We start from the raw sequence: 13,902 nt of genomic DNA, 5'->3' as shown, positions 1-13,902 counted from the left end.
CCCAACACTGTTTTCTATGTTCTTATTATTTTATCCCGAGTCGAAATTTTAGCCCTATGTTGGACCTTTAATTCTATTATATAGTAGGACCTAAGACAGTAAAAGAGGTCGCACTGCAAGTACAAAATTTACTCTTACTTTAAAACTAATAGTGTTGGAAATTTCTACTTTTGCCAATTTAACATTAAACTAGGTCCTTTTAAGTAGGAGCTAAAGTAAATTTTTAGAATTAAAGATTCAAGGGTGGAGTAAAAAATATAATGTCATCAAAGTAGGTTATTGCTGGTCTATGTAGGTGTATAGCTAAGTGGGTGTAAATTATCCTTAAAAGTGTCAAAGTAGTGCTAAAATTTCGACTCGGGATGACGCTGGGAAGAAACGCAGATTTGAACTCACTTTATACTGCAAACTAATTTAGTCACTCGCTTTTACAACGCGACAGTTACGGTTTAACAAGTCGGCGCGGCGTTAACGGCTGCCGCGACGAATAAATTAGTTGCCAATCGCCATCAATCGCACCAATTGAAATCCGTCGACTCGCCGCTACGCGTATCGTCGAAGAGAAAGAAATGCGGAACGGCTAAATGCCGTGGGCAAATCGAGAATGCCATTTGCGAGTACTCCGAACGCGCCATGCTCCACATTCAGCCCTCTTCCTTCTTGCGAGGCGATCCACCTTAATTAATGAGTTTATCGGGAGCTCTCGCTGGAGTCGATGTCGGTCTTGCCGCGTAACCACCCCTCGGGGGGCGGAAAAAGAGACTCGGGGGGGGGGGAGGAGGAGAAGCTTATATACATAAGCGGCGGATGCTGCGCCGCTGCCGCCGCTGATGTCGGGGGGCCCGGAGGAGGGTTCTAGACGAGGCCACTCACTCCGTCACTCCCCGCCATTTTAATTTCGCGAAGAAACTTTCTAATTACGAACTTTTCTGATTAATCACAGTAATTAATTAGTAGCCCTCGCGGAAAAAGGGAAAATACGAACCTCCGGGATGTAGATGTGCTCCCTTCTCCTCCCCTCTCTTCGTCCTTCCCCTCCTCCTCCTCCGTATCTTTCTTGCAGCTCGCGCGCTCGCGCTCTCGCGAGCAACTTTTGGTCCACTCTCTCTTCTCTCGTTCCTGCTCTATTTTTCATTCCCGCGTTTTCCACCTCCCCCCGCCCCTCCGTCTCACTTTGGCAGTCCCGATTCTATCGCATCGCCATTTTGTTTCTTTCACGTCTCCCTGATATACGCACATGTTCTTTCTTTTTCTCCCAATGGAATCCTTCATAATTGAATCCCGAAGGGATTCTCGAGCGATTGGCTCGCGCTTGGAGAACGCTTACGCCTCTCTCTCTCTCTCCGTCGCCGTTTTACGCGACGCGCAATTGTACCTAATTTGCGTCCCGCGCGATTCCGCTCGTTTTATCGAACCGTTGACTTTGATGAATTCATCCGGACACTTTATTCACTGTCGCTTTATTCGCGAGATCTTAAATCGTTAATTATAAGTGCGACGCGCGCAGAGGACCAGCACGCTAGAGGAGAGAATTATGAAAGGAGGGACCATCACAGAGGGGGAGGGGGGGAAGAGGGGAGACAGCGATTAATGTCCGCCAAAGCGTACGTCGGGCCGGTGATTAATTTACGGAAACGCGCGTCTTATCTCGAAAGTTGCGCGACGCCGCGCGCTCTTTATTTTTAGCAAATTTCTCCGATTAACGGGTCTCAGCGCTTTTCGTTATCGTTCGCGAACTTGCGCGGGCGGGACCACCCCGGCGCCTCTGTCCTCGAGAGAAGAGGAGGACGGAACTTCGAACATCGATTTACTTCTCGCGAGTAACTCCCGATTACTTTCCTAATAAAAACGCAGCGCCAGGAAAATCCAATGATGGACGGCCGCTAATGCGGAAGGAGGAGCAGATTGCACGAGACGCATAAATTAAGATGATCTCCGGAAGGAGCGCTCCTTATCATTATCGATATCATTTCTGCGAGATAAATAAGCGCGTCTCGAGCGATTCAAAGTCGAATTGATAAGCATCGCGAAGTAAGCGCGCAATAAGTATCACAAATTGGAACTGATAGAGGTGCAATTTTAAAGAATCCTTCTTTTCACGCCAATTTCAAAAGTCTTTACCTTGGCGATTTAGATATTGAAATAATATAAATATTGAGGATGAGGGAAGAAAAGAGGCACTGACCCTCCGTCTTATCTTCGTTAGAAAAGTGTCGATCCTAAATTAACATATTTATAAGCAAATGGAATCAGTACGCCGAGTACTTTTTCTTCCGCTTTCCTTCTCTCCAGTTAGCCAGGTTTAATAAAACACTTTGATTGGCTTAGTCGCCGGACTTCGCTCCTCGATCATTACCCGCAAAGTTCGCGCCAGGTAGCCGATGACTCGACGATCCAACAAAATATAGTATCCTGCGTGGACCTTGCTCTCGGGTATCTCGAGAACAAACAATTATTTCAATAAATGTATCCCGTGAGAGCGAACGCCCTAATGTAGTTTCTCGCTTTCTCGAAGCCCATCCAGGGAGGATTAAATAATGATTTCTCACATCCAGCCACGTAGCACGACAGATTACGTTGTGAAATGCTATCTGGACGTTTATTAGCGGTGACTATACGTGGCCCGAGACCGGCAACTGTAACTATACCTGCATTCCGTGACTGGTTCTAATTCAGAAATTGCCGGTTTCTTAACAGTCGTGATGGCGCGCTCAGGCCCATTTTGATTTTATCGCGCGGCCTGGGATCAGAGTACATCAAGTAAATCCCTCATCTGCGTATTACAATGCAAATATTTTCTCGAGATCTTGAGAAATAACAGAGGGGAAATCGGCACGTAAATTATTCAAACCTTTAACTCTTTATCCTCCTCTTCTCTATTTTCCTCTCTCTCTCTCTTAAAAATCACCTTCTGTTTGGCGTCTCGAGTTAAATCTTGAAAACTTTTCATCGCCGCTCACGTCTTTCAACCTCTGCGGGACAGTCCGAATCTCATTTATATCGAAATTCACTTGCTCAGCCAGAAACGGCCGACGGCAGCGTTTCTTCGAGCCGCCACGGAGGACAAGTATCGCGGAATCCTGCATCCAAGTGTGGTATATATCCACTTGTACATTTTTCCCTCCCTCTCCCTCCCCCTCCCCCTCGTCCACGAGATCATCCCCCGTCGCCGCCCTTCCGTTCTCCCCGGGTGTTGTGCGATTGCCGAGTCATCATGTAATGACGTGCCGGCTGTCAGATCTCGCGAGAGGCAAGGCGGCACGATTCGAGCCACGAAACGATCGGCATCGCCGGCCCGAAGAAGACGAAGAAAAGGACCGGCCGGCGGCCGCGGATGTACGCGAGCGAGACGGAGACCCGGAGGAGGTGGACGTGAGCGAGACAACGTGATCGAGGGAGGCGAGCCTCCTAAGGACTCAATATCTCGGACGTCATCTCCGAGGCGAACCGGACGCATCGGGCGCAGCTTCTCGGAATTCTCGCGAGGACCTCGCGTTCCGAGGCCACGGAGGATCGATACAGTTACGGGCGAAAGAAGATCCGTTTTACCTCGCGATCCGCCCTCGGTTTTGATTGCGCTTCGATTAGCGTTTCGGCTACCGACTCTCGTTTCGATCTCACTTTTTCTCCATACATTTTGCATATTCTCGCTCGTACCGCTGTTTGCAGACATTCCGAGAGGTCCTTAAGTCCTTGTGTCCAAGTTAGTTCCGAGAAATGTGTGGCCAATCAACTCGCAGCTTTCCCGTGAAAGATGCAGGTTGATTGGCTACACATTTCTCGGAACTAGAACTTGGACACAGTTCTTGGACCGTGGACGGATGACTTTAGCCTTGGAACAAGTTATACCTGTAATCTTCCATTCTAGTCTATAAATCTACTCCCTTTGTATCCCCTTAGCTCGTGCACGCGCCACAAGATTTTCTTCTGATTTCTTATTCGGCCGGCGAGATGTGTTCTCTAAGCGCGACGTCCGTCGGGACGTCTAAACACCTTAAACCGTTTTTTTTGCCACGCGGAGCGTTTCTAATTTAATCGGAGGCGTGCCCAAAGATCGGATTGTGGTATTTATGTCTACGAACGTATTGTACGCACGTCATCGCCATTACCGGTGATCGTTTCCAGAGGTCTCCTGGAGTACGTTTGGACTGTCAGATACGTCAATAAAATTAGAATAGGATTATGTGCTTCCAAGAGCGCCGTAAGTACATTGAAGAGTTAATTATTTATTTCCCGCGTCCGCGCGATAATTTACTCGGTTTTTCTTCGTCCTGTATCATCCGTTGTATAGTTTGAAGGGAGCCATGATCAAACCCGTTGAACCGCTTCTTTGAACGCACAATGTAGCACATCGCTCCGCATTGATTCTATTATTACAACTTAATGTTCCAATGACCGAAGAAAAAAGGACGAATGTAAATACAATTATACGGCGTTGCTGAATTAGAATTTTGAAATCGTCCACTCCAGAATTATGATCCTAACGATATGCAACGTCGGGACGTTTGTATAGACGCAATCCAGCACAAAGTGAGTCGCTCGATCCGATGGCACGTACTTTTCTCGTGCCGATCGCTCACGAGAGGATGTCATACGAACTCTCGAAAGCGAGCCCGCGGACGAGGAAGGAAGAAAGAAAGAAAGAAAGGGGAAAGAGAGGCATGGATAGAGACGAGCGGGTCGCGTCCGAGGAGTCACGATAATTCGTGTGATCAAAGCGACCGACTCGGTGGTGTCTCCCGCGCTGGCATCTCTTCTCACCTTTAATAAAGCTATCTCGCATCTCTAATATCTCCTCGCGCCAACGCGCGAGAGGTAGACAAAGACGGATGAGGCACGTCGGGGTGGCGGTGGAGGAGGAAGAGACGACGGTGGAGGAGAAGGAGGACCCGGACGGGACGAGGGAGAGAGCGGATCTCGAGGCTCTTTGCTCGCTGCCCCGACACCTTTCTACAACGAGGCCTTGTTCGCCAGGAGAAAAGACACGTCAGCCGACACCACGTACACACCTCGTCTCTTCGGGGCCATCGATACGCCGGGACTCCTACTCTCTTTCTCTATCTCCGTCGATCTCCCTCCTTCCATCACGCGCTTTTTACATCGTAGTCCACCTTTGGTACCGGTGCTGTCCTCTCCTTCTCTCACCTTTCTGCCTCTCTCCGCGGCCGTCTCTCGGGAGATACCAACGTACCGCTAGGCGCAAGGGACTCGCCAAGATATTACACTTACCATCTCGCAGCCACGCGGCGATGCTTATCGGCGACCGCCGTCAATTAAGCAATTATCGCCACCTCCGCCGATAGGCTCCGCGTATGCTGGGTCATGCCGCTGCGCTGTTCCGCTCGTTTCACGGGGGGAGAATACGCTTATACACGCGCAAACGACGTAAACGTTAATGAACGACTCGGTGTTAATAGGAACGTTGTTTTCCTATCGGTCCCCGTCGTTTAATCAAAGCGCGAGGCATTACATGGCGTTAACGTGCGAAACGACGAGCCACGACATAGGGGTGGTCGCCGCATTCCGAGACTTGAAAGCGCTGGAAAGTCGAATCAATCGACGGGGACGATGATAGCGGGGAATGCGATCCTTGCGGCGAGGCTGAACGCGAATCCTTGATGAACCGTAATGACGCTGGACATTGGAGACGCTTGCTATCTTCGCGGTCTAGGAAGATTCTTATCGACGTCCGGTGTCAATTGAGCGATTAGGCGACTATCGTACTGAACGCTGGCAGTCGTAGAAAGAGCCTTTGATACATCAGCGTGCTTACAAAATACTCCCTATCCGTTATAGCTAATTTAGATTGAGTATTAATATTTATTTGTTTAATACGGCAATGAATTTTCAGAGTTACCGTTCACAATACCGCGCATAATTCCATCGACGCAACAATGTGCATAATGTATGATATATTTAATTCGAGCCGATGTAATAATTGAACCAAATTTTGCGACACAATTATTCGCTATCGCACCGCGCTGTTTTTCAATAGCGCAACGACGTCGAATGGCGCGAGGGGTATTAAATTATTTTATACGATTCTATACGTTTACGATTCCCTTCCTCATGGCATATTCAATTTCTGATAACACCACCTTCTCGACCGCGAGGAAAATCGTTTCATATCACCGGCGAGATGGCCTCGCCTCGCACCGCGCACGCTTTTCTCTTTCTCTCGTCTCCCTTCCTCGTCTTTCTCTCTTACCTTGCCTACCTTACCTACCACTGCAGGCGGCCACACCAGACCCATATACATGTAAACGAATTCCAGACATAAATTTACCGACTTCCGCTCCGCATTCAGTAGCGGGGAACGTGTCTCGGAGCATCGATATATTGGGACGATACTTCCGGCAATTCTCGAAACTCCTCTCGGTGATAAAGTCATCGGACTGGTATGCGATAAATATCATTTTGCCGCGCGGCGGTCCTTCTGTTTTCGCTTATCGCTGAATTTAAGTATCTCCACCTACGCCGCTCCATTTTTCAGAAAATATCACGATATCCCGAGTCGAAATTTTGGTACTAGTTTGACACTTTTAAGGATAATTTACACCTACTTAGCGCTGATCTATACACCTACATAGACCAGCAACAACCTACCTTTGACGACATTATATTTTTTACTCCTCCCTTGAATCTTTACTTCTAACAATTTACTTTAGCACCTACTTAAAAGGATCCACTTTAATGCTAAATTGGCAAAAGTAGAAATTTCCGACACTGTCGGTTTTAAAGTAGGAGTAGGAGGACTCGGGTATTTTCACAATAATGCAAAACACTGAACTAATTCGTAACTGCTCGAGCGCGCAAAATCGCTGTAACTAATAAAAGAATTGGTTTCTAAATTCCTTCATTTTGTGACACGTGTTAAAACCTTTTTTTTGTCAAGTTCGACCGCGCGCTGCGAAGCACTTGGAAAGTATTTCGTTCACGAACCAGGTATTCCAAAAATAAACCCCGAGAAAATGCAATGACAAATTACTGGCAATGAGATAGGGGATCAACGTTGAAGTTTCACGGAGGCATTCATGATAATTAATCGACAATAGAGCACTCTGGATTTTGTGGGTTCCTCCTGGGGTGCGTGAGGACCCCTACCGCGGTTCCGTCTTCTTCCGTTATTTATGTTCTAGGATCCGAGGAGACGGTAAGGTCTCGCATCCCCCGTTTCTTCGAGAAGGACTGTAATTTCGACGTTGCTACCGATTAATTGAACAATTATTCAAACATCTTGCATCATTTTTTTACATTATTATTATTTGCTGAAAAAGAGCAGTTTGTTTAGAATGAAATGTGCAGAATATTATCGCAAGGATAAAAATTATTCCGACACTTTTTATGCAATTATATTTATTTTAAAACTTATTATACATTCGCTTATCTTGATCGCTTATCCTAAGTATACTTTTCGTTCACTTTACAAAAGTATATGTTATTTTGTTGAGGAATATTCGCAAATTAGTAAGACTGGATAGAATTATGCAATTAGCGCTTATATATGAGACGTAAATGTGATTTATGACAAAAGACATAGAGTTATTTGAATTCTCGTATTTCTAGAAACTTTCTCTTATTTATGCATACCGATCTACCAAAAAGAGAACAGCGCGCTTAAATGCTTTTAAGCGAGCGGCATGAATTATTCAAATGCCTGCACTTACTGCAGATGCGGTAATGATAATTGACGATGCTGAGTAACGATAATTGCGCGCGATCTTATACGTAGCTATAATAATAACAATTACCGTGTGCTTCATAAAAGCACATGGAAGTCTCATGATCTCCAATAACATATATATGCAGAGTATCGTTCTAATTTTCATCTAAGAATATTCTTCGCGATCTCGAGTCAGGTCTCGGCGTCACGTGTAACGTCCTTTCTCCGGCCACTGAGACCTGCAACAGAAAAATTTCAGAAGTGGAGTAAATTAAAGTCCAAAAACAAAAAGCGTCGCGAACGTTAACCAAATGGTGAAAAGTACGAAAATAGGGAAGCTTCCCGAGCGAGGACGAGGATGCGTAGCGATGTTCTGAAGAATCTGAGGGAAGATCTAAAAGTATTCTCGGAGCCATAATTTCACCGCGTGAAATTTAGATCGCGCGTTTGATTTATTGCGTGACTACGCTCGGACCGACCTTCCTCACGTTAGCGCAAACGCAACTACCGGAAGAGCGGAGCCGAGTAAACGCGCCTGATCTGCATCGCAAGCGCGAGAACCGCAGTCGAGTTGTACGCCACGGTGGGTAGGTCGCATCCACGGCATTTCCTCCCCCCCCCCCTCTCTCTCTCTCTCTCTCTCTCTCTCTCTCTCTCTCTCTCTCTCTCTCTCTCTCTCTCTCTGTGACCGCCACTGTGCGACGGCGGCGGTGGCGGTGGCAAGCATAACAGGGTGGACGTTTAACATATGAGTGGCTACCAGTGTTATTAATGCGGCGGTAACGTCGTGCTCGGTTTCTTCCTCGGCGAAAGAGAGAGAGAGAGAGAGAGATAGAGAGCCCACGTACTGGGCCCTTAGATCCCAGACGGCGTACGGCCGGGACTAGGGGCCACCCGCGGGTCCTACGGACGCGCACAGGAGGAGGGAGGAAGGGCCCCGGCCCCTGCCCGCCAGGCAGCACCGCGGGATGGGGTACGGTAACACGACACTCGGAAACCGCGGCACGACCGACGTCGTGCAACGGCCTCGAACCATCCCCAAAGGAGTTATGCCTTCCTGCCGGCACGCCGCCTAATTAATATGTGCTTAGCCCCGGAATGCTGCTCGTGTCTTTGGGAGCTACGCACGTTCACGCTTTCCGGAGGCAGCAGAAGGAAGGGAGGATCGGTGCGCGTTTCTCGAACGTTGGTCTAGATGCGATATAGTATCTCAAAGATGAGATTTCGCCCCGGTAATAGGCGCGCGTACGCGCGAAAAATTATTCAACATATTAGATTAAGGCGAAACGAGAAATGTCTAAGATAAATGTAATGAAACTTAGCGAATTAAGTTATACACCTGTGGATGTAACTCAACAAATTCCCTCCATTTGTTCCTGAACGAACGCAATATAAAATCTGAAGCCTCGCACCGCCGAAACAGCTCACACAGCGCCGGTACCTCTTAAAATATACACACGTCTCAATATTACCGACTAGAAGCACCGTTTCTACCCAACGATTCACGCTCGAATCACATGCAATTTAGCAGGTAGGCGCACGTGGGAAAAATTCGACGTGGGTGTGCCCACCTGTTCCATGTGTCCAAGAGAAGGCAGCCGGAGGACCTGCCTCCCTCGTATCCGCCGCGATCGCTCGCGCGAGCGGGCGTATAGGCAAATATCTCTCGCGCTCGGCCAGGACATTAGGAGCTCTCCGGCGTCCGGAGGATTATAAATCCTTAATACAGATCGGCACGCGATGCTCGGCTCGTTAGGGTGATGCATGGCCGACTCTGGTGTCCCGTGGTGTACGGTAGCCGGTACCAATACGCGCGTACACCACCGCGCCGCCGCGTGCACGCACACACGCACCGCGTTCGGTTCCTACGGGAATAACTGACACCCACACGCATCGGTGGACGCCAGGTAATAATGAGAGATCGGAGATACGGCCCGATATTAATTGTGCGCATCGAATGTGGCTATGGCTGCTGCGGCTGGGCCGCTGTATCCGCGCCGTAGAGGGAACAGGCCGCGCTACCGGCTTACACCGATCCTTCGACGCGATATGTACGATATACGATACGGGAACGAGCGTGGTGGACCTGACCTCCCGGTCCTCTCGCTGCGGCGGCGGTCGCGGAGGAAACGCGCGAAAAAGTCTCCTCGAAAAACTCTTCACGTATGATCGCGATATCATGTTGTATCGTAAAACATTCCGCTGTCTAGAAAGTGAATACGCCAGAGGTAGATATTTTTCAGAATTTTCAACAATACTTTTGGAGATGTTGCTAATCGCAACAGATAAACGTTTTCCTTGGAAAATCCTAGAAATCTAGTTTCAGAAGAGGCTCTTCCTAACGTCAGTGTTTTCTCGACCTTATCTGGCATCTTTGATAATACCTTATTTAATATTATAGAATACTATATTCCAAAAACGCTGGATCCATTTTTCGAGGGAGCTTCTTTACAAAATAGAAATTCAAAGTTTTTCTTTAAACCAAGGCGTTTAAACGTTGTTGAGTATTTCTTGAATTTCCCGAAAAATTGTTACGCGCAAAGGTAAAAAAAGAAGGAGAAGTTATCAGGATAGCAAAGTAGATGCTGGAAGACAAGGGGATGGTCGCCAATCCGGGTCGTTTCGCCGGTGATTACTAGGAGTGGACAGATTGAGACGGTCCTAGGGCTCCTCCCTCTCGTCCTTCTGCCGGTGATCTCTATGCGGGCTTCTCCCGGGGCGGACGACCCACGCCCAGGACGTCCTATTCCTCATCCTGCGTCGGAGAGAGAATATTCCCTCCCTCATGCCGACTACGAGCCACTTTGAAGATACGATCTCGAAACAAATTACGAGTCCCGCTCTCGGGGCTCGCCCTATCTGGCTGAATTAAAATAATCGCGGGCCGTTAGCGGTCGGTCGTGTTTTTTAAATCGGTCTACACGGATCGGTTCCCCTACGGAGTTTGTCAAAGGCCGCGATGCAGCCGTCTACCGATGCGCTCGCCATTAAAGTTGCACGCATCCGCGACAATAATGAAGTCTCTCGAATTAATAACGATAACGGGCTGGTAGTCCGCATCTCGTTCCTTTTGTACCAATCTTCTGCATTCCTCGGTTAATTTTTGCCTCTCTGCACGTACGTATTTCCTCTTATCCCACTTTCTTTCATTCATTCCTCGCAGACTGGATGAACACATTAACTCGACGGTTTTAGATTTTTAAATAATATATGCACGTAAAACTGAACGGGTCCGGCACTTTCGTTAAAATGTAACTTTTCTTTATAATTGAAAGCGAGTCGAGTACATTGACATCTCGAAATGAGATCGTAGATGCTGCACGAGAAAACCAAGGTAAATACATGTACAATACACACGTATATATCGTTATATAGCATGTACCATTCGGCCGTAGCTCGTCTCAATCCGGATTACGGTAACACCTGACCATCCGCAATTTTATCATCCTCTCCGTTCCAGAAAGATTCCAATTTTCTTCTCCCGCAGCGTAGCTTTCTTTCTACCTCTCCCAGCACCGCGCTTTCCCATCCCGTCTCCCCCTCGTTCCCCTCTCCCTCCTCCTCACGGTGCGCTTTTTTCCACCGTCCACGGACTCAATCTGTGTCTCATCGCGGATTATTGGGATTTCGCGGGGATGAGGAAGAAGAGGAGGAGACTCGCTCGACCGTCTGAGCTTCCCGGGCTCGACTCGAAACTGGAAGCCGTAAGACTGCCGACAAGGACGAGTCTTTAATTCTTTCCATCGTCAGCCGATCCTATCGCTCCGATTTTCTCCTCTAGATAGGTGAATTCGACCGATTATTCGCGATGTGGGACAAGTAAACGCGAGTACATTGAACTTCCGCTAGAATCGACGGGTAGGAACGAAGTGCTCGCGACAACAGATAATGATGCGGCACGAAAAATCTCTCCGCGGTCTCATTATGCTGATGATGGGGACGATAATTGGACAATGATAAAATCTCTTCCCCGATTGTAATGTCTCCCACGAGGATATTACCAACCGGAAGCAAATTGGAGCTAAATACAGTATTTGGTAAACGCGAGACGTCTGTGAAGTTGGCCCCTCACTGTTTAAATTTATGAAAAAAAATTCACGTTTTGTTTGCCCCCTGAAGAGTTCTCGAGTCCTCGTCGAGGGGGGCCAATAGAACTGTAAGCATTTGTTTCAAAAGAAAATCGGGGGCTTCGCAAATTTGGCCCCTCCAAATTTCCAACTTTACTTTCTATGTTTTAAAGCGCAGAACTTCCGAGTCGAAAGTTTGGTATTTAAGGATAATTTACACCTACTTAGCTGATCTATACGCCTACATGGACCAGCAATAACCTACTTTGATGACATTATATTTGTTACTCCTCCCTTGAATCTTTAATTCTCAAAATTTACTTTAGCTCCTACTTAAAAGGACCTACTTCAATGCTAAATTGGCAAAAGTAGAAATTTCCGACACTTTAAAGTAGGAGTCAAATTTGTACTTGCTGTTTGATCTATTTTACTGTCTTAGGTCCTACTGTATAATAGAATTAAAGGTTCAACATGGGGCCAAAATTTCGACTCGGGCTATTTCTAAAATCGATTGAGAGCTCAAGAAATCTTCGGGGGGCTAACAGAACTTTAATTTTTTGAAATATATTTTGAAAGTGAGAGGTGCCAACTTGACGTAAACACGAGCGTACGTCAGCTTCGTTGCAGAGAATACTAGAGAATTGAAACAAAGGGAAAATTGCATCGATAACATTAGGTAAATCGTGAGAAGTGGAGCAGCCATGCGAGACGCCGTCGAGCACGCAGATCTCTCGCGGTCACATTAGAAGAATGTCGTTGCTTGTCAATGAAGCGTATTTTTAACGTCGACGCCGACACGTCGAGTTACCGTCGCTCAGGAGCGACGGGGTCACGATCGTCACGCAAATCCTCTTACGCGGGGAAACAAGACGCGACGAAGGCGGTAGGAAATAAACCAGCGCCGACGGAACGCAAAAAGTAATGATCCTCGTGGGCGTGAGATAATTGGCGCAAGGAGCTTGCGCGTCCCGCAGCGACGGGGGAGAGATGCTCCGCGAGATCAAAGGACCTTCACCTTCATCCAGCTCCCGGCGTTCGCCCCGATATCTTGGGAGCTGATGGAAGAGGAAGGGGGAGGAGGCACCTTTTTATCGTTCTTTCCGCGGAGAGGAGTCGCAAGCGACGCCGACGCACGAAATCGATCCGATGATTAATTTTCAATCGCGGCTTAATTACGCCGGGCGGCTAAGCCCGATTGAAGAGGCGTCCCCGGATAGTGAAAGGGCGGTCTGTGTGGTGCAAAAAAAAGGAAAAAAAAGAGGAGATCAGAAGATGGAGAGAGAAAGGCGAGGAAAAGAGAGGAACCGAGTGAGATAGAGAAGCCGCGTCCCGGTCGCCCCTACAGCCCTCGAATAAAAGGCTCCTCGTTCTCTCTAGAAGAGGATTGTGTCCAAGGATGAGGACACGCTGGCGCGGGGATGAAAGGGTGGCCGTTCGAGAAGCGGGGGTGGCGAGGATCGACGCAGGACACGATTGCCAGGAACACGTGATTAGATGGCCCTCCTTCCACGCGATTCTCCAGATTGGACACCCCCGTCGTCGAGAGACGTAAAAAATGCAATCGGCTCTTACCGTAATGAAAAAGTCCCGACCCTGGGTAATACGGTACTGGTGGCAATACGTGTGCGTGCGTACGTTTGTGTGTGTGTATGCACGAGTACACGAGCGCTCCGCGCGCATTTGTAGATGCACGAGAGCATGGCTGCTGCTGGATCGCAGCAGCATTTGCAGCTGTCGCGTAGGGAATGATGGTGCATTTAGCGTGCCTAGAAATCCCAATTTTTACGAACGAAGATAAAATTTTTCTTTATTATATTCACGCCATATAAAAAGAGTGAGTATATATACAAATTGCGTGCGTGTATAAAGCTCATAATTTTACACTTCGGCTGTCGCGTTGAATTTATCCTTGCTTAAAAAAAAAATTCCAGCTACGGTAGATTAAATCTTTAATAATTTGGTGGACAAGAGAATGGAGTGGGGAAAATATTTTACATTACGGTATTGTGTACCGAGAGGATGAGAGGCCAGGGACGAGCGTGTTAGGTTTTAGACGAGGGACGAAACCGCCGTAAGGTCGAGTTTAAGAGGCTATAGGACAAGATACAACATCATTTGGGAGAGCAAGAACCCCGTTACTCCCGTGATTCATCGGCCTTTTTACGCTAGGTG

General features: G+C 47.8%; 1 protein-coding gene across 2 annotated transcripts in view; it reads right to left on the bottom strand.

The window, feature by feature from the left end:
• Positions 1-6,805: 6,805 nt before the first annotated feature.
• Positions 6,806-13,902, bottom strand: part of LOC105565051 (transcription factor Sox-2) — a 115,145-nt gene continuing 108,048 nt past the window's right edge. For both annotated transcript variants that reach the window (XR_001009170.1, XM_012017890.1), the window contains one exon: positions 6,806-7,902. Coding sequence is in view for 1 of the 2 variants with exons in the window: in XM_012017890.1 (XP_011873280.1) it covers positions 7,869-7,902 (34 nt within the window). In the remaining variant the exon portion in view is untranslated. The remainder of the gene's footprint in view (positions 7,903-13,902) is intronic.

This window comes from Vollenhovia emeryi, unplaced genomic scaffold, assembly GCF_000949405.1.
Source record: "Vollenhovia emeryi isolate VEMERY1.0 unplaced genomic scaffold, V.emery_V1.0 DF939155.1, whole genome shotgun sequence".
NCBI lineage: Eukaryota > Metazoa > Arthropoda > Insecta > Hymenoptera > Formicidae > Vollenhovia > Vollenhovia emeryi.
Note: the sequence above shows the minus strand (reverse complement) of the source record. Positions and strands in the feature narration are given on the sequence as shown.